At 38.7% G+C, this 26,910-nt stretch overlaps 1 protein-coding gene across 2 annotated transcripts in view; it reads right to left on the bottom strand.

Annotated features, from left to right (window-relative positions):
- mmp16b (matrix metallopeptidase 16b (membrane-inserted)) overlaps positions 1-26,288 on the bottom strand; it is a 34,807-nt gene extending 8,519 nt beyond the window's left edge. Inside the window, exons 1-4 of one of the 2 annotated variants that reach the window (XM_079612068.1) lie at positions 25,961-26,288; positions 12,727-12,875; positions 7,078-7,197; positions 3,414-3,733 (exon numbers count right to left, since the gene is read on the bottom strand). In XM_079612068.1, coding sequence (XP_079468194.1) covers positions 3,414-3,733; positions 7,078-7,197; positions 12,727-12,875; positions 25,961-26,080 — 709 coding nt within the window. In that variant the 5' untranslated portion in view covers positions 26,081-26,288. Of the gene's footprint in view, positions 1-3,413; positions 3,734-7,077; positions 7,198-12,726; positions 12,876-25,960 lie in introns of those variants that run through there. The other variant, XM_079612069.1, reaches the window with a different exon arrangement.
- Positions 26,289-26,910: the final 622 nt, after the last annotated feature.

Genomic DNA, 26,910 nt, shown 5'->3' with positions numbered 1-26,910 from the left:
CACACGAACATGAACACGCGCAAACACAGACTTATTCAGGGAACAATAACTTAAGAATCAATTGCGACCAATGATACTATTGTTTACTTGCCTTGTTTTAGCACCTGATTCACTAAAGGATATATGTAAATCATACCATGACTCAAGAATGTGCTGAACACTATTTGCATGGCACAATTCCCCATCTCGCAGGCAGGTTTTATTGACTACATCACATGGATATATGTCTGGATATATGACCACCACTGCCATGATCATTAGAACAATTTGAGAGCAGTGTAATCCAGTTTACCACATGATTCTGGGCAGTAATAGAAAGCTGTCATGTCTGTAGTAAAATTAATAAAAATGTGTTGTAATGTTTCAACAGGAAAAAGTAATATATGTAAAGTAACAAAAATACATGAAGAGAGATACCAATTAAAGCAATGATCATTAGATTTGCCATCTCGCAGAAAACATTTTTACAGATCTCAAGTTAGCACAGACCATAAAAAATCGAATACTTATTTATACATTACTGTTCAAAAAAGTGACTGTTCTTTACGTTTTTCCTCAGGTTTGAACCCTCCCCCTGAGTCAGGTCTTGAAGCAGGGTCTTCCTGTCCCAGGGATGAGAACCCGAGAACCCGACAGGAAGTGGGTTTTTGCCACAGGTTGTGAACGCCTCTTTGTCGTAAGGCACCTTCGGGAGTGTTTGCCGTTTTATGAGATCCTACAAAGACATTGTTTCCCAGTGGTCGCAGCTAGCACTCAGCTGATGGCAATGTTTTCACGGTAGGTTTCAATAGTAGGATTCCCAACTCCCTACGAGAGAGCTCGGTTTGTTGCTGGAGTCTCAGTTGAGGATTTATAATGGTGCAGCAAGCACTTTTGCCCAGCCCCCTTGTACTTTCTTGTGATCTGCGACCAAGGATTGCTTCTGGTCTCTGTTTGCTTTGGGCGAACCCCTCCTGTTGTATGGCACCTCAGAGTGCTGGAGCCTAGAGACCAAATCATTTTACAAGTTTTACAATGGTTGTAGCCTTAGCTGGTAGCTCCCATTGGTCATTTAGGATGAGCATGGAATAGAACCTTCCCTGCTATGGGCAAGGTCCTCCGCTCCCTGTAAGGAGCTCGTTCTGACTTTAGCTCTCTGTGAGCCTCCTTGGTGGAACTATCTATAAGGTGGACTTTTGTTAGGCCTCCTCTCGCTATAGAGGGTCGTTAGAGGTCATCTTCATGGAGGCCGTGGATTTGGTTCTAGGCTCTTTTTGAGCCTCCCTGGTTAACAGTCTTCAAGGTGGCATTGCTAAGCTTCCTCTCACTTTAGAGAGTCGTCATGCTGAGACCTTCCCTCCCCAAAGCTCCGTATTAGATAACCGGTCCAAGTTGTGTGGCCCTCTATAAGCCTCCTTGGTGAGGTGGTCTTTTAGCGCAGAGCGTAGTTAGGTTTCCTCGCTATAGATGGTTGTAATCTGAAACCTATCTTCATGGAGGAAATGGATTTGGTTCTAGGCTCTTTATGGATCCTCCCTTGCTGTCTTCAAGGTGGCATTGCTCCGCCCCCAGAGCTCTGCCTGGATAGCAGTTTTCGTATATATATTAGACTTTGAGCCTCCTTGTAGGCAGTCCTTTGTGTAGACCGTAGCTAGGCCTTCTCTCGCTTTAGAGAGTCATCTTGCTGAGGCCTCCGCTCTGAGAGCTCCCCTGAGTGTTGCTAAGTTTCCCCTTGTGAGACCTCCACTCGACAGGGGGGTGTCCGCTGTGGCGACTGGCCGGATATATTTATATCCATGGCCATATTCAGTTTAAGGTATTCTTTGAATAACAGGCCCTGAGCTAAGCTCGATGTAGCCAGGGTGTCTGGCCCTAGGGAATTGTGTCACGATGACTGCTGGTGAGCACTACTAGGACAGTGACTCCGGATCCGTTCCATAAAAGTCACTGACTTATGTCAGCCATACGCCACTCATTCCTTCAGCATCCGTGGGGATTCGTTCCCCATTAGTGCCTAGGATGCAGTGCGAGTTCCCATTCGAAAGTGAATGACTCGGGTTACGAATGTAACCATGGCTCCATGAGAAGGGGGACACTGTGTCCCTTTACCATACTTCAGGCATGCATGCCCATGTCTCCTTCAGACAAGAAGTGGATGACATGTACAACAGGCACCCTATTTATACTCTGATCATAGCAGTAGTGATGTTATAGGCCGTCGCCGGCCAATGTTATTGTCGTGCTTTGACACGTGCTTCAGACACCGGTCATGCCAGAGGCATTCCCCATTAGCGTCCTAGGACGCAGTGTCTTGTTCCCCTTCTCAGGGAACCATGGTCACATTCGTAACCCGAGATGCTTTGCATCACAGGAAACATTTTACTTTTTAAAATATGTTAAAATAGAAAAGAGTTATTTTAAAGGGGACCGATTATGCCCTTTTGTAATGTCTTGATTTTGTCTTTGGTGTCTACTAGAATAGGGTTTCATCCTTGAATGTTCAGAAGAAAAAACAAACATTATTTTTCACATATTTGACATTGTTGCAGCAACTCTCTTCACAGTCTGTTAGTAACGCTCTGTTTAGTTCCTGTCTCTTTGAAGCCACTCCTTCTGGTAATAACATGCCCTCTAATTGGTCAGCTGTGGACCACTGTGTTGTGATAAGTTAACTGCTTCAAACGTGTTTCGGAAATGTCCCGCCACTTACCATAACCGCAAGTTTGAACACACTTCTAATGCAACTCAACAAGGCATCACCCCTTTTTGCAAATGCCTTGGGCAGGAAATATTTAAATGATTAATATTGTGATGTGTTCATTCCTGGAAGACGACAAAGTAGGCCTTTCATCGAGTTCGGAAACAGTGCTTATGTGAATGTTAGATTCGGTAGCGTCTGTGCTAACTTGGGGTCTGTAAAACAAAAATTGTACAGAATTCACTGCTATTACTCTGCCCTGCCAATGATCCTAAATATGGCAGTAAAAGTAATGTTCATGATACCTATGCATCAACTAATGTCAACACTTAGAACTTTATTGGTGTTGGCAAATTACATACTTTACTAATGGCTTCAGAACATTTAGTGGCTGCTTCAGCTGGTTAGAAAATGTCCCGCTGAGATACTATGAACAGGTGTTGCAGCAGTTTAGTGAATTCTCCACCTTAATATGTAAAAAGCTACAAACGGCAGTTCATTAAAACACTAATTTCAGCCTGTAAATTATAGCACTAATTACTTTAAGTGAGTCTTGTTTTGCAGAATTGGTGTTGGTTTTAGCTATTACGCTGCCTAAAGTAATTTTATTTTTCAGTGGTACTTGTAAAAGTCTCCAGATGCCATTAAAGATTTAGCTGCTCTGTCACATTTGCATTCCTGCTGAAATGGCAACTTTATTGTTTGTTAATTGTTGAAATTGAAAATGTGGCCTAACCTGCCGTTCTCTCACCATCATGGTTTGGGTTGCCCAGCGTCCAGGGTTCATCCGAGTCGAAGTGTGTGTCGCCCCCTATGCCCGGCCCTGGGAAATAGGCATGTGCCAGGAAGCCTCCTTCTCCATCAAAAGGAGAGCTGTCACCATGGAAACCAGAGGCAAAGATGATGGTGATGTCGACGTCGCGTTTGCCGCTCTCCAGAGCGCTGTAGGGCACGGCCTCAAAGCGTAGAGGCGTGACGCCTTGCCATACGTCGAACGCCCGCCGAATGGCCTCATGTGTTTCTCGTGCTCCCACTTTGGGAGTCACATTTTTAATGCTAGAAAAACAAACAGGAAAAAAATCATTATTTAGCAGTGGAGTTGAACCTCTCTAGCAAACAAGGGAGATTAAATGATTACCAAATTTACAAATTTGGCTGAACTATCCCCTTTAATTTCTAAAATGATCTAAAAAATATTTTTGCTTGTGATATAAAATTGTTTACATGTTCTACACTGCAAAACGTTCAACTTCCATTTTGTCAGTCAAACTTTTAAAAATTATGCAAAAAAAGTTGCCATTACATAAATTGACATAAATGAACTGATCCGTGAGTTGTTTAGTGTAAAGTCTGCCAAAATAGCATTTTACATCAGTAATGCAATATTATGGAAGCTTGTTTCGGCTATGGAATAAAAAATAAAAAAGGTAATTGTGACATTTTATATCATAATTCTTTTTTCTTGCACTTGCAAGACATTTTTCTTTTTTGTGCGAGCTATTAACTCATAATTGCAAGAAATAAAGACAGAATTGTGAAATATATGCTTGCAATTGTGAGAAATAAACTTTCAATTACTTTTTTCTGGTGGAAACAAGCTTCCAATTCAATATAAAAATTTAATATTTTAATATTAAATTAATTAATTACCTTTTTTATTACTAAATGGTTAAAGTAGTTGCATTAAGCATAATATTGTGGGAAATGTAAAGGGTTATGTTGCAGTTTCTTCTGGTACCAGGGAGAGTTTGTCTCTAGAGCGCTTGGATTATCTTTAGCAAATCTTCGTTTCATGTGTGCCATTAATGGGGTGTTTTGAGATTGTGTCAGTGTGAGAATATTTTTTTCCATTTAATCAGATATTAACATCAAAACCTTCCCACTGATCGAAATCCACCACTATCAAATATCATAAAATACCTTCACCATTATGATTAGTTGATATCACAGAAAAGAGAGAGCATTTTCATTTCCAAAGTGAATTTCACCAACTGCCCTTAGACTGGCATCTTTGCTGAATTCCCCACATTGAAGTCTTTATCTTCCTCTAACAGACTGAGAAGCCCTGAAAATCTCAGCTGACTTTTCTCTATAGAGGCCAGTCACTCACTGCCAAGCCTGTCTTCATTTACATTCCATTTGCATAGGTGGCCCATCAATTAAAAAAAGCAGGATTTGAATAAATCATTTCCGTTATCGCCCGCTGTAACCGGGAAAGTCTAAATTGAGGTGAGAGAACACTCCATTTCCTCCGAGCCCTTTAGAAGGTAATCTTCAGGGAATTCAAATATGTTTCTTGAAGGTTAAAGAGTGAATGCTGGAGGTTATTATATGCTTGGCTGTGTCTTCATTGCAGTGCAGGATCCACTGTAGGATGGCAGAGACGGGACGACTTGAGGGACGTCTGCTGTTCCAAACTATTAGGTGTTGGTTGATCAAGGTTCAGTAAACTGTTCCTCATCTCAAATAATAGTAACCAAACCTTTTAGCCTTAACTTTACTTAAAGTGACAGTCCACCTATTTTAAGTGATTCCTGAGGAAACTTCTTTTAAACAATTTTGGCCAAATGACAACTAATGCACTCGCGTTCGCGTAAAGTAGTCTTGATGACAAGTTTGAGGTGAGTATGAGCAAAACGCATAAGATTTAGTAACTTCAATGACAATGTAGATCGTGATATCACTTCTTGTAGCAGAAATAAACCGCTGCACAAAAAGTTAGGTGCCATGCAACAACATTACTCATCACAAATATTAGATTAAAGAGTTCATATACTTCAATTAAAAAATGCAGTCAAGTAGAGAGTAAAAGTTGCTAATATCTTTGATTCCCAGTCAAGTACAGTAACTAATTACAATAACTCAAATACCTTACACCACTACGAATACTTCCCTACTATATAATATATGTCCAAAGTATGTACGCCAACAGTGTAGTATTCCTAAATTGATAGTATTCCAAAAACGGTAGGCGAAAAGTCCCCTGATGACCTACTACTTCTGCCGAGATATATGCAGTGTGCATTCGATGGACACTTTACTATCCCATGAGGCCACGGAAGAGGATTTATGAATGACGGTGAAGAGACGCAACTGGCACTGGTAGGTCACTTGACGGAAACAACATAGCCGATATGGTAAGTTTGGATTACATTCATACTACACTACACACATTCATACTATAGAACATACATTTAATACGATAAATTTGAATTCATGGTAACTAAGACAGTAAGTGATTTCAGATGCACCGACAGTATTTAATTATGTAATTTTTTTTTGCTTTTTCCCTTTGCTGAAAAGTACCAGTTGGACATGCAATGTTTCCGCCCAACAGAGACGGTATGTTAAAACATACACGATCATGTCATGTCATATTGAATAATAATTGTAACATAAAAATATGCATTTCATATGTATTGAAATTCCATTCCATGTATAAACAACCCGCACCCGACCGACGTTTTCAACTAACCCGCCCGCAACTCGGACCGCAAAAAAAAAGAAAGAAAATATTGTACCCGACCCGCTTCCTGACCCGCGTTTTTTAAAGTAGCGAGTAAATGCTCATCGCGTCATGGGCCATAGACGGAGGAACAAGGGGTGTGCATTTTTCAGAATGCTGTATGATATAGCCTAGTGTTTTTTAATAAAGGCTTGATTTATTCATTTATTTCATTTCATTTTCTTAACAATTAAGATGCTGCATGTGTTTATCCAGTCTAATCGAAGTGTGCGTCTCTCCCCTGACTTTCCCAACAAAAATCCGCCCCCTCTCAAAAAAATCCCAATGCTAACAGTAGCTTCTCTGTTGGTGTAAGCCAGTTGCGTTACAGGTCGTAGGTACGCAGCTGACTCCAAATGTGGATGCGCGTTCATGTTTGTTTGTGGGGGGGCGTAGCTTTGGACGGAGCACTGACAGGAGGGGGCGGAGCTTAGAAGAGGTGCCACTTTCAAATCTGGCTAGCTCTCCAACATTACCTACCCTAGCTTTAACTAATGTTAACAAAGATTCAATTAGACTTTCTTATTTAATGTTTGTTAGTTTCATGCATTAACTAATGTTGTTAAATAATGGGGCCTTATTGTAAAGTGCTAGCAGAACATCATAATGTATGCACTTGGACCAACATAAAGGTGATTAGATATTTTTATACTTATACAAATATTAAATATTTGTGTGAACTATCCCTTCATTTCTGTTGTTTCCATAATATCCTTATGGAAAATAAATGTCATAAAAAATAATCATGTAAAATGGGTATACTATACATTTAAAACTATACAAAATAAAAATACATTTAGAGTGCTGTTATACATTTAGATCTCGTCTGTGCTATATTTATAGATCAAATTGTTAGATAATTCGCACTAACAGAGACATCATGTCTCTCTCTAACCTGTATGTGATGTGTGTGCGTTGCCATTTCTGTCCAGTTAGTGCATAACGCTTCTTCCTGCGGGATCCAGATAGGCCCTCAAGCTGGTCTGGCACCCCACATCTGGGTTTTTTCATCCAGCTAGAGGAGAAGAGAAGAGGAGTGAGTTATTTCTGCCCTTCGTCCAAAAAACAAAACAAACAAAAACACACTAGGTTAGCTAAAGTTACAGCTTTAAGGCATAACTATAAAATTGTTAATGGATTTAAAAAGAATCAGAATTTTAAAATGAATCAGTGTTCTTGTGTTTACTCTTTTGTTGTGTGTGTATATATTATATTATAATATATATATACAGTCCCCTCCAAAAGTATTGGAACAGTGAGGCCAATTCATTTATTTGTTCTGTAGACTGAAACCATTTGGGTTAGACATCAAAAAATGAATATGAGACAAGAGATCAACATTTCAGCTTTTATTTCCAGGTATTTACATCTGGATCTGATACACAACTTAGAAGATATGACCTTTTGTTTAAACCCACCCATTGCTCATGCGACCAAAAGTATTGGAACAGATGAACTTAAAATAGATTAAAGTGAATAAGACTTAATATTTAGTTGCAAATCTTTTGCTTGCAATAACTGCATAAAGCCTGTGACCCATTGACATCACCAAACTTTTGCAATCTTATTTTGTAATGCTTTTCCAAGCTTCTTTCAGTTGTTGTTTGTTTTGGGGGGTTACTACCTTTAGTCTCTTTTTTAGCTGGTAAAATGCATGCTCTATAGGGTTTAAGTCTGAAGATTGACTGGGCCAGTCTAAAACCTTCCACTTCTTGCCCTTGATGAACTCCTTTGTTGTTTTGGCACTGTGTCTTGGGTCATTATCTTGTTGCATGATGAAGGATCTCCCAATCTGTTTGGTTGAATCTTTCTGTAAATTGGCAGACAAAATGTTTCTGTACACTTCTGATATCATTTTGCTGATGCCATCATGTGTTCCATCATCAATAAAGATTAATGAGCCCGTCCCAGAAGAAGCCATCCAAGCCCAAGCCATGACATTACCTCCACCGTGTTTCACAGATGAGCTCGAAGCCTCTGTACTTTTGTTCATGAAGTCTTCTGTGAACAGTAGATTGAGATACCTTCACTCCTGCCCTCTGGAGGTTGTTGCTGATGTCACTAACAGTTGTTTTAGGGTCTTTCTTTACAGCTCTCACAATCATTCTGTCATCAACTGCTGATGTTTTCCTTTTTCTACCCATTCGAGGTCTGGTACTTAGTACACCAGTGGTTTCTTTCTTCCTCAGGACATTCCAAATGGTTGTACTGGCTATGGCCAATGTTTGTGCAATGGCTCTGATTGTCTTTCCATTTTCTCTCAGCTTCACAATTGCTTGTTTTTCGCCCATTGACAGCTCTCTGGTTTTCATGTTGGTTACACGTCTAATTATAAATGTAGTCTGCACAGGCAAAACCCAAATCTGAAACTGAGTGCAGACATTCAGTGCTATTTATTGTTTGAATAATCAATGTAACAGGACACACCAGGGCAACAAAACATACCTGTCAGTCACATGTTCCAATACTTTTGGTCGCATGAGCAATGGGTGGGTTTAAACAAAAGGTTATATCTTCTAAGTTGTGTATCAGATCTAAATGTAAATACCTGGAAATAAAAGCTGAAATGTTGATCTCTTGTCTCATATTCATTTTCTGATGTTTAACCCAAATGGTTTCAGTCTACAGAACAAATAAATGAATTGGCCTCACTGTTCCAATACTTTTGGAGGGGACTGTATATATATATATATATATATATATATACACACACACACTGTAGATTGAGATGTGCTGGAGATGCATAAAAATATTTAACACAAAAAATTTCAAATTGTGTTTGCACGAAGACGAAGGAGATCTATAATACATCCAAAAAGTTAACAAAAAACATGCAGGAGATACAGGAATAAATTGTAGCACAACCACACAAACATAAACAACACTGAGCAAAGGGAACACATGGCTTAAATACACAAAGGAACTGGGAAAAAGTGAGTACTTAATTAGAAACCCACAACAAATGAGTGATTAGGACTACACCAAACAATGATAATGAAAACTAAGACTAGACAGAACAAAACAAGACAAGACAAGACAAGACAAGGATGTGACATTACCCCTCCCTTCCCCCGGTAGGTGTGTCCTCGTGCAAACTACAAAACAAGAGGAGAATGGGCGGGGGCTTGGGAGGAGGACGCACTACTGGCAGGCGGGACAACCCAGGAAGAAGGAGGAGCCAGGGAGGAGAGGAATGCAGGTGGAGCCAGGTGGGAACCCAGAGCACTGCTAGGAGGACAAGTGAAACCAATGGTGGGACGAGGCAGGGTGAAGTCAGTGGTCCAACCACCAGTGGTAGAGCCAGGAGATTTGGAGAGCCAGGCATAGCCGAGGAGACAACAGGGTGTGTCTGAGGACCCAGGCTGAGCCAGAGGGAAAGCGGAGCCAGACAGAGCGGAAGGGGTGGAGGCCAAGGCCAAGCCGGAGGGACAAGGGAGCCCTGTGGAGCCGTAAGGACGATGGCTCCAGGTGGAGCCGTTGGGGGTGGGGTGGGGGTGGTTGGACCCAAGGTGGAGGTGACTGGTTGACGGGCCAAGGTGGAGTGATTGGCTCAGCAGCCCGAGGCCAAAACAGGGGATCCACGTGCCAAGGCAAAGCTGCAGACCTGAAGACTCAAGGTGGATCCGCACAGTGGATTAAAGAGTGGAGTAAACAGAGAAGATGCAGAGAAACTGAAGGGAGCCAGGGGAAGTGGGGAAGAGGAGGAGGGAGAGGGAGGCTAGGTGGGACCATCATCGACGAAGGAGACTTGGAACTAGACGGGACGTGCGGAGACGCAGGAGACTTGGAGCAGGGAGGGACCAATGGAGATGCAGGAGACTTGGAGCAAGGAGGGACCAATGGAGATGCAGGAGACTTGGAGCAGGGAGGGACCAATGGAGATGAAGGATATTTGGAGCTTAGTGGGACCGGCAGGGATGGGAGACTGCGGAGAAATCCTTCTTCTTTAAACAATAACACAGAAACCTTGCACAGCTCACCCTCAGCAACGGGAGAATGGGCAGGGCTCTATTCCATTCCCTCGAACTCCTCGATGACAGCCACTGATACTGATGTTGCCGGCTCACGCACCTGGTCAGACATACTATTGGGCTCAGGTATGTCTCAGGTGTCGGCTCTGGCGCTCTATCCGTGGAGGGATCGGGCTCCGTGTCTGCGGTGGACTCAGGCATAAACACCATGTTGGGTGTTGTTGGTGGCTGGCAGCTGGGTCTCTGGGTCAGGACTGTGGCTGACGTTGTCCTCTTCCATGAGGCAGATGGTCATAGGAGAGTTGTTGTTAGCCAGCACCCACTCCACAAATGCAGTAAATTTCCCTCGAGAACCATTAGGCCAGACCTGCCTTACACCGCTCATTTAAACTGGACAGGAAAAACACACACAGGGAGGGGTCAGGGAAGGTGGTAAGGCACGCCAGGTCTAAAAAGTAACTTGTGTGGTCCTCGAGGGTTTTATTTTCCTGCCCTAAACAGAGCAATCTGACCACAGGAAAGTCTTCTGTCACATTGTGGCTGTAGCGCACAAAGACAACAAAAACAGTCTTTAATAAATCCAAAACCGTAACAAAGAACACGCAGGAGATCACAGGAACAAGTTTAGCACAACCACACTGATTTAAACGAGACTGAACAAAGGGAACCAAGGGCTAAAATACACAGGGAGACCAATCAAAGGAACTGGGAACAGGTGAGTACTTAATTAGAAACTATGACAACAGATGAGTGATTAGGAATAAACCAAACAATGACAATGAAACCGAAGACTAGACAGAATACAACAAGAGAATGTAACAATGTCAATATCACAGACATTCAGCACCAAATTATAGTCATCAAAATCACACTATCTGTAGCTTCATGAAAAAATGCTCTTGAAACCCGCTGTTGTCTTTCATAACAATCTATTTGTTACTGCACGTGAGATGAACTTTCACAATAACAGCTAACATTAATTAGCATTTGCAAACCTACTACACAGGATGTTTAGATAAAAGATGATTTATTTATTTAAATCACTGAATGTGAAAAACAAGGCCTGATCATTGGAACTGCAAGGTCAAACAGAGAGTGTTATGCTCTATAACACTGTGCTTTTCTCCTCAAATCACTTACACAAGCAGTAGAAAATGTACTCAAAATATTTTCGATTGGAAAATGGCCTGCGGTGTCCAAGCTAAACTTCAGAGACCAGGGTTGAAACTTTCAGTCCGAAGAAAAAGGGATACATTTTAATTGATGACTCATTTCCAGGAGTCATTTGTGTCATTTGTGTCCACATGACTTACTACTGATACAAATGACCATGAAAAACAGATACTGGACTTCGTCATATTGTTTGATAGAGTTAATGCTTAGTGTTTTATGGAATTAACTTGCATGTCTTCATTCATCACTATTACAGTTTAATTGGGTTACATAGAATATGTATTAGAAATTTTTTTACTGGAATAAAAACTACATCATGGTTTCAGTATTTCTTTCAGTCCACGTTTTTGCACTACATGTGGTTAATTATATACATGTCATTATGTTTGTTTACACGTGGTATGATGATATTATAATATAGTTAAGACCATGTCTAGCTATTTTTGTGTTGACCTTCAACTCAGTAACATTTAACCCTGAAACATCTGGAATGTAACAAGGTGAAATAAATGTTCATGAATTCCATGTAACAGAGTTGAAATAATAGCGCTTTAGGGTTAGGCTAATAACCTTATTGGCATTGTGTAAGGCTGTGGATTAGAGGTAATAGTTTAAAAATATGCCATTAAAATACCCATAGTATTTGGTTGGTCTATACTTGGACCTGGAAAATATGATTTCCTTTTCAAATTAAATATATTTTTCTTTCTTTTTTTTTAATCATGCGAAAATGAGAAAGTTTCATGAGAATGGGCCACTCTAAAAAATGCTGGGTTGATTTAACCCAATTGGGTCGAATGTGGTCAAACCCAAATGTTGGGTTAAAAATGCAATTATAAAATGTAACCCAACGGCTGAGTTTGTCCATATTTGACCCAAAGTTGGGTTAACACAACCCAGCATTTTTTAGAGTGAAGTTGTAATCCCTTGTGAAAAAGAACTTTTAAAAAGTGCACTTTGTAATCATATATTACAAATAAATTAATGTTAAATAATCTTTTGTCAGGCTTTAAAGAAGAACACTTGATGTGTTGACTAACATAGCACTTGTAAAGAACTAGTAAAGTGTGAAATACTCGATTATAATGTTAACTGTGTTATTCAATATTACATTTAAAGTTAAAATATTAGTTTAAATGAACTAAACTGCATCTTCATCATTACAAATGTGTAATTAGAAATACAGTGCAAGTTTCAATAACAATTACATTTAAAGTATATTTTAGCTTACTTTATTTGTCAGTACATTCAACAACACACAATATTATTTCCGTAATAAGTACTCTTTTTAAAAGTCCATGCTAAAGTGCACTTCATTTTCACAAAGGGTGTTTTGTGATAGTGTGTTGCTTTACTGTATGTATTACTGTATGTATGTATGTGTGCTTAGCAGTACTCACTCTACAGTGTCCTTGTTTAGAGTCCCTGTGATGTTTAGTCCGTACTTGTGCTGCATGGCAGCAATAGCAGAATGCATGGTTTGCGCTGATCGCAGGACGGCCATGTTAGGTTGTGTATGGTGGAGGTAGCCATACCTCTGTAACCACGCCTGCAAGAGACAGAACAAACATAACCTGACAACATGTCCTCAGCCAAACCCCAAGGATCAGCTGTAGCTTGAACAACGAAACAATGAGAAGGGGCTACACATGCCCACACAATGGCTTCATTTTACGTTGGTTCTCAGATGGTTTTGCTTGAGGACCAAGGTTGTATGTTGGAGACTGGGTGGCAATCACACAAAATAACAAAACATTGCAATTTATTAATATTACCATGAATTGCACAGGTCCAACTAATAATTGACATGATAATGAATGAATAGGACTGTTTACAATATTGTATATGCATACACAGCATCAGAAGTGCAAATTACCAGGCAAACATATTGGACAAATTCTGGGCTTATCCTTGTGAAAAAGAAGTGTGCCTTGAATGTGCACTTGTGTACGCTTCTTGTGTAGTGTACTTCAACTTAAAAAAAAAAAAAAAAAAAAACTGTACTTATAGATAATCTAATACCATTTAAATAAATGGCCACTTAAGTGTACTTGAAGAGAGTACACTTGTATTACTGTTTCTTTACACACTTAAGTGCACTTTGTGTTAAATTAAATGTTTTACTTTAAAGAGTATTTTAAATAGTTTATGTTTTAATCTTTTGTTGTGCTTTAGAGAAGTATATAACATACTAAAGCACATGTAGAGTAGCCTACTTGATTATTAGCTGTGTTATTTAACATCACATTTAAAGTTAACATACAGTATTTTAAATGTTCTAAATTGCAGATTCATAATTTCAAATGCGAACTTACAAATAGCCTATATTTAAATGCATGACATTCAAGTTTCAATAGAGATGAAATTAAAGTACATTTTAGTTTGTCATAAAGGCTCATCAGATTCGGCAGGAAACTTTAACCATATTTCAAAAACAATAGAAGTAAATGTGAAATTACAAGTCGTACTTAAGTATGTCAAATAAAACCGCTATTTAAAGCGGTGGTATAATGCCCTTTTCACAAGATGTAAAATAAATCTCTGATGTCCCCAGAGTGTGTATGTGAAGTTTTAGCTCAAAAATACCCCACAGATATTTTATATAGCATGTTTAAGTTGTCACTTTTGAGGGTGAGCAAAAACACACCGTTTTGTGTCTGTCCCTTTAAATGCAAATGAGCTGCTGCTCCCGGCACTGGGGGCGGAGCTTCAACAGCTCTTGTCCTTTTACCTCACACACACATGCACTGAAAATTTCAAAAACGTTTAGCCTTTTATGTTAAACCGGAGTCAGAAAGATGGAGAGACTCAAGAGGAAATGACAACATGTAGACAACATTTCTGAATGGTTAGTTGATGAATGTATGTAGCTTATATGTAGTTATCGTCTAGTCATTGATTAGCATATTCTGTCTTGATAATCTATAAATCGTGTTCCCGGGGGCCGGGGTTTATGTAAATTTTAGGGTTCATGATGTCACTAACCCGGGAGTAATGTCGTGTTGTCCCTACCAGCCGTTTGTTGTAGTCCTTAAAAAGCTATTTCTTTAAAAGCAAATAACTTCGAGTGTCGTAACTTTGCAGATGTTGTTTATGCTCAAACAGCAACATTAACTAAATGTTTGACTAACTAAAGTTTGAAAAGTGAAATCATAATCAACCAGCCCTTTAAATTCAACTAATTGCATTTAATCTAAATATAGACTTTTAAATATTTTGCCTACCAAATGAGAAAGTACTGCAGGGTGTCTTTGGACATGTCACATGGCATTTGAAGTCAACAATAGTATGTATATAGCGTCTTGCCACTCCTTTACTTTGCTAAGCATTACACGATATTGTTAGCGGCAATTTATTATTAGCATTTAGCATTGTTTCTTTTCTGATTCACATCACCTATCAGAACAGAGCTGTGGACATTTTTAGGTTGCTCTAGTTGACAACCACTTTTTTAGATGTTAAATAATGTCCGAAAACTTTCACGGTTACAGTTTCATCACCAGTTTTAACATGTAACACGCTTCCAGAGATGCTAACTTTGAAATGGATTCAGAACTGCACCCTAGCAAGCTGCTCTTACTACTTTTACCATACCTTTAAATAGCAGAAATAGAAAGAGTAGTATGTTAAAACGTAGCACTGAATTCACTAAAAGGCACAACAGAACACTAATGTTAACGTGAGCAAAATATCATTTTATGAACTCTCTTTGTTGATGAAATGAACAGTAATGGCCTGTTGCAATGCGTCCTATGAGAGCGGTGGTTCGAGTAGAGTGGTATTCTGAAGGTACATGTGAAGATCATTTCATTTCCAGACAACATTATGCTGGAAAGAGCTTTTAAGATAATGTACTTGAGGTCAAATATGCTTTGGAACAATCTATAAACAAAAGGCAAACTAAACGTTTTAGTGCTCTGCAGCCACTTAAATCAATAATTCAGTATGAATGTTTGTATGTAAACGTATGATACAGTATATATATACACATATACATATATTATACAATCTTAGTGTTGTACCGTGTAAAGGACATTAGGTTATATTGTAGGCCTAGTTCTCATTATGAGAGCAAGAACGGTTGAGAGCCAAATTGATTCTCCAGCATTAATCAGCCTCTGCGTCTCTAACAAACACAAGGGCTGATTACTAATTTATATGAAGAAAACACAGATGTGCAATAGAGCCGTAGGGGTCTGGGATGGCAGGGTGTAACCATGGTGATAAAGAGTCATAGATAGAAGCAACTTTGTCATCCTCCGGATATTGTAATCACTCTCTTGTGAAGCTATAAATACAGAGCTCAGCCAAACTGATGCGCACTAAAGATGTCAATGAAGGAAAAAACGGCAACATACTCAATGTGTGTCTAATAAAACCAGTATTGCTCTGCGGGTAAACACACCGGCGCTCACACACTCGTGTTTATGCATAAATAAAGCAATAATGAAAACGTTAGGTGAAAAATTAAGCATCAAGCAAACATTATCGTATCATTTACATATGTCTCTGCGGTCTGACAGTGATCCAACATCCCCAGCCGAAAGAATGTCATCCAAACGAGCCAATCTCTCCAAGATTTGTTTGTATTTTATTTTTTATTAAGCCGACAAAGCAAAGAAAGAACAAAGAAAGAAAAAAAAAATACAAATCCAGTTTAAATTGTGTACAATACAAGGTACTCTACCGTTCAATAGTTTGGGGTCGGTAATATGTTTTATAAAGAAGTCTTATTTAATGGTTAAGCTGCAGTTCTTCGATAAAAAATACAGTAAAATATTACATCCCCGAGTCAAAATTTTCTAGTGACTGGTCACATCTAAATTTTTCAATTAGTCTGACATATTATTTCTCATTGAGCCAATGTTAACAGACTATTGCAACAATAAATTCAATTTATTTTACAGAATTTCACTTGGGCCAATTAAAAAATGTAGATGTGACCAGTCACTAGAATATTTTGACTTGGATTAAATGTTTTTTACAGTGAGCAATATTGTGAAATTTTGTTACAGTTTAAAATAATTGTTTTCTATTTTAATATTCAAATGTATTTATTCCTGTGATCAAAGCTGAATTTTCAGCATCATTAATTCAGTCTTCAGTGTCACATGATCCTTCAGAAATCATTTTAAAATGATGATTTGATGTGTAAGAAACATTTCTTTTACTGTCAATGTTGAAAACTGTTGTGCTGCTTAATATTTGTGTGGAAAAAGTGATACAAAAAAAAATCTTTTTTTTTTTAGGAATAGTAATCTTAAAAGAGCAGCATTCACTTGAAATATAAACTTTCACCTTAACCGTGTTTTTTGGATCAATTTGAAATTTTGAATTGAAATTGAAATTGCAAAAGTCCTTGCTGATTTTTTTAAAAATAATTATTTTAAACTAAAAAATCTTTTGAACGATGGTGTTGTCAGGATGTTGATTCTGTTCAGGCCGTTTGCACGACACCGCTTTCAACTAAAATCTGAACACTTTTTATGCGTTTTGGCCGTTCATTTACACGACAACAGCGTTTTGGGGGCCCGAAAATGAAAACCTTTTTTTTTAAAGTTTTAAAATGATACTGTTACCTTCACTGTGTAAACTACTAAAAAATCTAATTTGTGAAAATGGTGATGTCATGCACACGTGTATCACGTGTTCATTCTACAAGAGCGTAGTGTGTCTTTACGAACGTGACATCGCCATCTACTGGCCTGGCATGAATAATACAGCGGTTTTAGTTCGTTTTCACTGATCCGTGTGAACGGGGATCGTTTTAATTAATTTATTCGTTACATTTATATAGCGCTTTTTCTGAGACCTCAAAGCGCTATACATGGATCTCCTCAACCACCACCAATGTGCAGCATCCACTTGGCATCCACTTGGATGATGCGACGGCAGCCATATTGCGCCAGAACGCCCACCACACACCAGCTTACTGGTGGAGAGGAGACGAGAGGACAATGGTGGAGAGGAGAGGAGACGTCTATTTTTTTTTTTTAACATTTTGTCCTGTTAAGTACCCTTAGGGGCTGTTTACATGACACCATTTTTAAAAACAAAATACTTTTATGCATTTTGGCCGTTTATTTCAACAACCTTTTGGATGGCTGAAAACGCAAACTTTTGAAAACGGGTTTCAAAGTGCACGTTTTTGAAAACGGTCTCCATGTATACAACAAAAAAGCAAATCTCTGAAGACGATGACATCATGCACATGCGTATTACGCGTTAAGTCTTTCTTCCCCATCTACTGGCCAGGCAGCAGAATACAGCGTTTTCAGTCGTTTTCGCGGATCCGTGTGAATGGGGAACATTTTGACAATGGTGTCGTCTGTACACGGAAAACTCAAAGGAAAAACTTATCAGGTTTAAGCATATCGTTGTCGTGTAAACGTACCCTTAGTTTGGTTTCACTAACTGATTCCATGTCTTACCAGATTTCTCTGGTTGTCTAACATTATTCTTTCTGGGTGAATGTAAGATTTTGTTTTACACTTTTTAATAAAACATATTTAAGCTGCAGTCGAAATAATAATAAAGCTTCTTATACTGTCCAATATATATATATATATATATATATATATATATATATATATATAGGCTATATTGTTATGGAGAAACCCGTATTATTAATTTTGTGTATATTACCCACTTGCCTAATTGCCTTGACTCACTCAACGCTGCAAGTTGATGGACCATTAATATTTTTGTAACTGTAGACACTAGACAGTGATGCAATTTTTTTTCCAAATTAGCCAAATCATCCAAATCAAATTGTTCCAGGATTTGTCTATAGTGTTTACAATAATAAAGGCTTTCTTAATGAAATGATTATGCTTTAAAAGAACCTGAATTATCTCTGTTTGACAGAATCTGACAAGAGTGAATATTGCCCGCTGAGAGAAGAGATGCTAAACAAAGAGATGACGCGATCTTCGTGAAGGGCTAAAGCTGAACTCTCATAACGCGTGTGCAAGCAGAACTTTAAAACACGAGCTTTGATTTCAAAAGCGAGCCAGCTCGGGACAGGTTTTGCAACGCTATCTCACGACCAATTCGTACGAATTTGTACGAGTGATTAAAAGGTGGCTAATTCGTACGAATTTGTACGACCTCACTCGTACGAATTTGTACGATTTGTCTAAACCCACGTGACGGTTGGGTTTAGGGGCGGGGTCAGGGGTAGGTCATTCGTATGAATTCATACGATTTTGGCAAATCGTAAAATATGTACGATTTAGCAAAAAACGTACAAATTCGTACGAGTGAGGTCGTATGAATTGGTACGAATTAGCCACCTCGTAAAATTCGTACGAATTGCCGTGAGATCGGGTTGGGTTTTCTTGATGTTCGAAGTGCTTAGTCATAAGGTGGTGGAGTGCACATCTCGGCCTACCATGATGACAACATGAAAATGATCAGTGCCCTGAAGCTGCTGCCACATTTATACCAGATGGCAGAGACAGACAGAAAAAGGGTATGGCGAGATGATGATGATGAAAACATCCTTCTGGAGGACGTTGGAACAACAGTACCTCATGAAGACTCTTCAGTGTATCCACTAAAGATGAAAACCCCAGTTTTCTTGAAACAGTGTGAGAGACGAGACTGTGTGCTTTTACATATTCTATGAGTACAGTCACATTCAGAGTGTCAGTTTTGTCATTTATATCTGCAATGCTGTAAATGTTTTTGACACATTTATGGTAGAAAACTTGCAGCTTTGAGTGCAACACAATTGTCAGTGTTACAGTCATTATGATGTGGCTTTTTGACTGTATTGCATATTTTATTGTTCCCAGTTTCATGTCTTTAAAGTCCCTGTAGTCAATAATTGTATCCTTTAAAACTCATCTTTGATCACAAAAATGACATATTTAATTATGTTCCTTGAAAAAAATCATCATGCTCTAAAATAGCTTGAATGTTACTCTACACCCTTGCCTCATTTAGTATTCGCAGTTCTATAAATATGCAAATTAGCCCCGCCTCCACTCACTCACACCAGCTCAGAGATCCACTTGTTGACGTGATTGGTTACAAGGTAGTTTGTGAGACTTTCTAAGGAGAAAATACTCAGCAATGGTGTTGACTTATGAATTTGCAGATGGTTTGTCTTAAAGCACATTAAAAACACCATTTGTCATTTAAAAAAACATTAAAAGATGGATTTTCACCACAGGGGGACTTTAAATGATATAATAATTTTAATGTGACTATAAATGTTAAATGTAACTTCTAAGGTAATTCATACCTTTGTATTTTAAAGTAAAATAAATGTATTGTCTTTAAAAAATGTTTTAACCGTGAGTAAAGTACGGTAACTTATAGGGTTACACTTTATTTTAAGGTGACGTAGTTACGTTGTACTTACTCAAGTACTATACAGTAATGGTTAGGGGTTGGTTTAGGGTCAGTTACTTGTAATTATGCATCATTTACTGTTATTACTATTGTAAGTACATGTAGTACCGTGTAACTACGTCACCTTAAAATAAAGTGTTACCACTTTACCAGTTACTGACAGGTTTTTCTACTGTAGCATTTTTTTTTACATGAATTTCTCTTTTAACATTTGACTTTATACCGCATGAACACGAACTGCTCAGGACTTCATCTGTTTCTGCTTAAGGGAGCATGTCTTTCTTCTCCTTCCACTGCAGAATTTTCTCACTTGTCTTTCTCTGTAGCTCATTCTCACTTTCTTTCTCTCTCTCCCATTTGCATCTTGCAGCAAAAGCCAATCAATGAAGTCAATTACAGGTTTCGGTATGTGAAATGCAGTTGCATACAGAAATGTGCTACTGTTTCCAGGCAAACCGTTCTTTGTGTAAATTAACTGCTATATTTTCCCGAGTGCAACACCATCAGTTTCCTAAACTAACCAACGGCTGAGAGGTAAAACCTCAAGTGCTGCCAGGAATATACTACTCTCTCTCGCTTTTGTCTATCTCTCCCTCCTTCCCCTTTTCTTTCGGCAACTTCCTGCTGAGCCAAACAACCCCCTTTATCATGCTTTCTATGCCTTTAATCAGCAAACACATGAGTAAGTGTATGGTGCGCATTATGAGGACAGGATTCAGGCCCACGCGATACTGTGAAATTTGGTTTATTTCCACTCTCTTCTCACAACACTCAAACTGATTTTTGGTGATTGTCCATACAAAGCTCACAGCCATGACGCTAGGTTGTTGTGGTGGTTGCCAAGATGTTGCTATTTGGTTACAGTACTAAGTGGTTTTTCAAAGTCTTGATTTTGTTTTCAGGGTCTTCTAGAATAGGTTTTCAAGCTTGATTTGTCAAAAAACATGTTATTTTAACGCTCTGGGTTGCATTTCCTGTACAACTATGTAACTTGATGCTTATGCATCGTTGGAGAAACTAATCAACTAGTCACAACTGTCTCCCGAAACTGCAGTAGACATAACATGGTTGCACCACATTGGTTCAACAATATAGGACTGTCGTTAATGATGCCACGTGCAGGGGTGCGTTTCCCATAAGCATCGCTAACAAACTATGGTCGCAAGTTCCGTCGTTATCAGCAGTTCAACGAGTCGGTTTCCCGAAACCTTCGTTCCAAGAACATTCGCAAACAGCATCGCAAAGCATTAATAAATCCTTATCTTGAGCCAAATGAGCAAGTTGACATCCATTACAATCTATATCTTTTAATTAGAATACATACAAATGTAATTTACGTTGCCATGTCCGCAATTTATAGCAAAACATCTAGCATTAATTTGATCTCAAACTGATTAATTAAAAGTAGTTATTACTCCACCATGTGCGTGACATCATTAACCAACATGGTTGAACGACCAATTTGCGACAGTACGTTTTCGGGAAACAATCGTGACGTTGAAGCAGCGAGTTACGTCGTTGTACGGGAAACGCACCCCAGAATAACTTCTGATAATAAATCTATTCAAGATCTCCAGATGCTGCTAACGAACATGGCACCCAATGTCTACTTCACTGTTTTTTGTTCCGCGTCATTTTCCTTTTTTTGATCTTTGATTACTCTCTAGTTCCCTCATACTCCAGATTTCCCTAGCACATTTTCCAAAAATTGATTGTTTACACGCTAAAATCTAGATTGAGATGTGTATATATTTCAATTGTATGAAAGATAGAATGTAATGAATGTTGGCTTGCTTATTTTGACCATGAGCATGATCTATTTAAAGGGATAGTTCACCAAAAAATGAAAATTAGCCCATGATTTACTCACCCTCAAGTCATCCTACACAAAAAAAAAAGATGGTTCTTTAAAGGTTCTTTACATGTAGTAACAGTTCTAGTTAGTACCGTATCGTCCCGAAGAACCCTTGATATGCTGAAATGGTTCTTTGTGTTAGAGTTAAGGGTTCTTTATTCACTGATTTCCCGCCTTTTTGTGTTTCAAATCTGTAACTTGTCAAAGCCTCCTCGTTACTGATTTTCCTGAGCTCTCAGCTGTACAATTACAGTTACTACACAGACTGTCAACATACTCTCTGAACATGATTTCTTTATTAAAATATCTATAAATTATAACTTTAAAAATTGTAACAATCATTTCCTAACAATCATGTCTTTTTCTCTTTTTAGTTTAACAGAACATGTAAGTGTGAGCAGCTCTGTTCAATTAAGGATACTCATCTTCTCTTCTCCACGCAGTGACAGAGATATGGAATTTATGATCCATATTGTTTGTTTTTTTTAATTATGACTTTATGCCTAAACATACCCAGTCACAAAAAAACATTAAAGCTATACCATGACTTTATATCACTTTTTCCTTGGTAAAGGGCTCATTCTGTCCATTTTTGCTAATTTTGACCTTCATGAACATAATAGTTTTTACATAATCAACTGGAAGAGACACAATGTAACTCTAAACTCGATTGTGTATTTCAGATGCTGTCACGTACCATAACCTACCACTCAGAATACACACATAATGAAGGACGTAAAGACATCATAGGGGATTGTGAAGATATTTCACTGGAACTTGGTCTTCATTACTATATCGTGTTCAATGTCAATTTTGCTATCAATATGCAGCTAACCTCTGTTGTAAGAGCACTGTCATTTTTGATACAATCTGTCATGTCAATAAAAAATAAAAGTAGCCTACCTAATTGACACAACATGCTGTTGTTTAAAAAAAAATTAAAACCCAAATAGAGGCAACAAGATATAAGACCAGGCAGATAGAGGGCTAAAAAAACAATATAATAAATAATTTATAAAAAATAATATTGATAATAGTAATAGTAATAGTAATAGTAGTAATAGTAATAAAGGTTTTCTGAAGTGAAGCGATTGGCAACAAACTAATTTCTCTTTAAAAATTCTCGTTTTAGACTTCTAATTTGTGACTGGTGTTTTGTTTTGCTCTATCCTCTGCGCTTCCACGTTTATCAAGTGGTGCAATCCACCCCTAAACCAAACTCTCAGTGGGGTGTAGATTTGAATGAATTCGCCACCAGTTCTTCAAAATGTACAGTTACGAATTGTCATGAGAGAGTGTTGATACTTTACTGGGTTTTTTTTAATGAAAATGAGGCACAAGTCAATATTCATTTTAATCAACATTATGCTACAAGTGCTGTTGCTTGAGCTTCTAATGATCCCGGAATATCCCTTTAATGGGCCGTTTACACGACACCATTTTCAACTAAAAACTTTGTATGCGTTTTGGCCGCTCATTTACATGACAATGGCGTTTTGGGGGCCTGAGAACGCAAACTTTTGAAAACGGGTTTCAAAGTGCAAGTTTTTGGAAACAATACCGTTATCGTCTCAGTGCAAACTACAAAAAAAAACGTGAATATTGTGCAAACGGTGACGTCGTGCGCATGCGTATTACGTGTTCAGTCTATAGGCGCGTAGTTTCTTCGTTGTCGGTTAGGAACCTGGGTGTGCTCTTTGATACCAATCTTTCATTTGAAAGTAACGTGTCTAGTATCTGTAAAAACGAATTTTTCATCTAAATTACGTCATATGCTCTCAAAGAAAAATGCAGAACAGTTAGTTAATGCGTTCATGACATTAAGGCTAGATTATTGTAATGCTATTATGGGTGGTTGCCCTGCACGCTTAAAAAACAAACTCCAGCTGGTCCATTCTGTCTCCTGATGGAGTTTTGGTTCCTTGCCACTGTTGCCTTGGCTTTTGGCTTGCTTAGTTGGATACATTTAATATTCAACAATATTATTGACCTGCCTTACTTAAGGTGGACGGTGATGAAATTTTCTCCTAGAAACAAACTTTTTTTATATTATTTTCATGTTATTATCACTGTGAAGCTGCTTTGATAAAATCTGTATTGTAAAAAGCGCTATATAAATAAAGGTGACTTGACTTGACATCGCCATCTACTGGCCTGGCATGAATAATGCAGTATTTTTAGTCGTTTTCACAGATCCGCGTGAACAAGGATCGTTTTGACAACGTTGTCGCCTGTACGCGAAAAGAGAAAAATATTCTCTGTTTTTAGTACATCGTTGTCATGTAAACATGCCCAACGTCTATGGATTTTTGTCATCCTTTTTATCAGGAAAAGCATAAGTCTGATCACTCGTTTTATGACCCCTTCATGACATCATTCTAAAAGCATTTTAAACTTAATTTAAAATTAATTACTTATCATCTACAAAACCCACACGCCTTACCTGAACCAATATGACTGTTTACAGGATCTCAGTGGTCCATAGCATGTAGCAACAACCCCTGACTCTCTATTAATCACATATAGACCCAGAGCTACATGAAATGTCATTACCAACTTAGCACTAAGCTAAGCACATTTGCACCTGTATGCGAAAGACATGCGTAATTAAAGCCCTGGGGGCCCAATCTTGATTTCTCCGCTGAATCCTTGAACCTTGCGTTCTCTAGTCTATTCCTAGTTCGGGGATCAGAAGTCCCCCTCCGAGCAGTCATTACTCATCTCACACAGACACACACACACACACACACACACACACACACACACACACACACACACACACACACACACACACACACACACACACACACACACACACACACACACACACACACACACACACACACACACTCTCTCTCTCTCTCTCTCTCTCTCTCTCTTCCCCAAAGACCACTGACCTGTGGACTCAATTCACAACTGCTGCCAACCACTGCAGCCCTGCCAGCTAAAAAACCCACACAGGAGCTACATGGGTGGCAGAGAGCTGAGAAGAACAAGGGGTTATAGTTACTGAGAGAGTGAAGACCATTCATTTAGCATTCTGATGGTTCTGTCCCACAGGTATTGTTGTGATTTGTGAAGGACGGTTTCATCAATAAAGCCTGTTCCCGTTATTATCATGACAATAGCATGTCCACCACGAGCTGATCCACTGGCACAGCGCCCTCTACATCTCTCGCCTCCCAGCCAAACAGAACCGGGCGGGTGACAAATTCTCTCAATGTCAACCAGCGCTGCCAGCAGCACTAAACATCACATTTCGGCCCAGAGGAGTTTGGGGGAGATTTGCTAAGCAACTTACATAATCTTTATGTACTTCACATGATCACCAGAGTCCGTGGTTGAGTAGCACTGAGTGAATCAAGGTCTTGCTTTCTCCGTCACCCCAATGATTGTCACATGGCCCGTTAGAGGCGTGTGATTGTCATCTCCGAGGGAATGGATTTGGACCGGAGGAAGGAGCAGTAGCTCTGATTGTTCCTGATCTCTCTCTCTCTCTCTCTCTCTCTCTCTCTCTCTCTCTCTCTCTCTCTCTCTCTCTCATGCCTATGAGTGTGCAGTGTTAGGAGCTGTTAAGAGCTTGTGCATTAAATTGCGTAACACTGTACGATTAAGTTTGAAGCATGTTTACTTACTATCGATCAGTACACAGAATAGCATTTCAATTTACTTTTTAATACAGAATAAGATAACATGTTTTCTGGTTACGGTGTATCAAATAATATAGCATTCTATTCCTGTTTAGTCAACTCTACTTTTTTGTTTATTTTGTAATTTGGTGAACTAGGAAGACAGGAATGAGAGTATATTGCTATTCCATAATTCAGTATACAAAATAAGAATGAGATGTTATTCTATTCTGTAATACAAGCAAACAGAAATGCTATTCTATTCAATTCTACTCTATCGTCCATTTTGTTCCATTCTGTAATTTGGTGTACAGAATACAGAATATTATTTTTTTTACTTTGCATACAAAATTACTGAATACAACAGTATAGACTTGCATATAATATAACAGGATAGAATTGCACTCTTGTCAACTCAGTACACAGAATAATTGAATAGGGTAAACCAGACTGGACTAGAATAGAACAGAACAGCACAGCATTTCTGTTTACTAGGTATAGCAGAATAGAATTGCATTCCTGTTTACTGAGCACACAGATAAGACTAGACTGGAATAGAATATGTATATATATATATATATATATATATATATATATATATATAGCCTTCAATATCACATAATCAGGCGGCACATGGTGCAGATCCACCAAGTGATTACACGTGATTCTGTGCTGTACTGGTTTATTTATGACCTGGCTGCAATATATCCTGTTTTTCTAGGTCTTAGTAAAAGCATATCGTCAACACACAAGCAGAAGATGCTGATGCTGATGTTGGGCCAGTCTTACCTCAACGCTAAAATGATACTCTTCGGCCGCGGAACAGCACATCCACACACCGTGATGGAGCCAAAACAGCACCGCGTACACACAGTCCAGCCTTCGCTTTTTAAGCAACGTAACGTTCATATTTGTAGATTTGCGTTATATCCCTTTATCAATGACTGTTTATGCCTCTATCCTCGTATGTCAGTTAAGCAAGTGGCATTTTGGACCGAAGATGAAACGATCGGAGCGCGGAGAAGCATCGGCGTCCGCACATTTTGTCATTTGGCTGGCAATCCTTATTTCATCTTGCATATCTGATGCACTATTTCGAGACATTTCTTCTCCTTTAAATCGTTACTTTGACGAACAGGCAGCTTGCTTTTCTATATTGAGCAGCATCCAGAGCGTAAGCACTGCGCATGCGCTCTGACTCACTGGCCAGTGATGCTTGTTGACTAGTAGGCACCATTCATTCTGCCTTCATTCTTCTTTCTCGCCTGTCAATCACTGATCAATGAAGGTGTAAAAATGGGTTTTAGGTAGGCGGGACATAAACGTCGGACACTGACTGTGACTTCTGGCAAAACACCATCTCCAGCCGTCAAGCATCTTTCTGTTTAATAAGATAATCATAATAACAACATTAGATCTCTGATTCCTGAGGTGTGGGCAGAACAGGCAATACTTATTATTTAGTTCCATATTATTATCTATGTTTGGGAGCAACCTCCTGCTTCCATTTGATCACGTTTTCCTCCTTTGTTCAATATGTTAATGACAAAATAATGTCAGATATGTATTATAAATATTTACAAAAACAGAAAAGATGCTATTCTAAAAATGTTGTGGACATTTGGAGACATTAAATGGCCTAATTAATTATTTCATTTGTATAGAATTGTAATTGCTGCATATCTTTTTACATTTCTCTTTGAAAGAAAGAAAAATGTGAGATTTGAAAGGTAAGCCTA

Source organism: Phoxinus phoxinus (genome assembly GCF_949152265.1).
Source record: "Phoxinus phoxinus genome assembly, chromosome: 5".
NCBI classification, from domain to species: Eukaryota; Metazoa; Chordata; class Actinopteri; order Cypriniformes; family Leuciscidae; genus Phoxinus; species Phoxinus phoxinus.
Note: the sequence above shows the minus strand (reverse complement) of the source record. Positions and strands in the feature narration are given on the sequence as shown.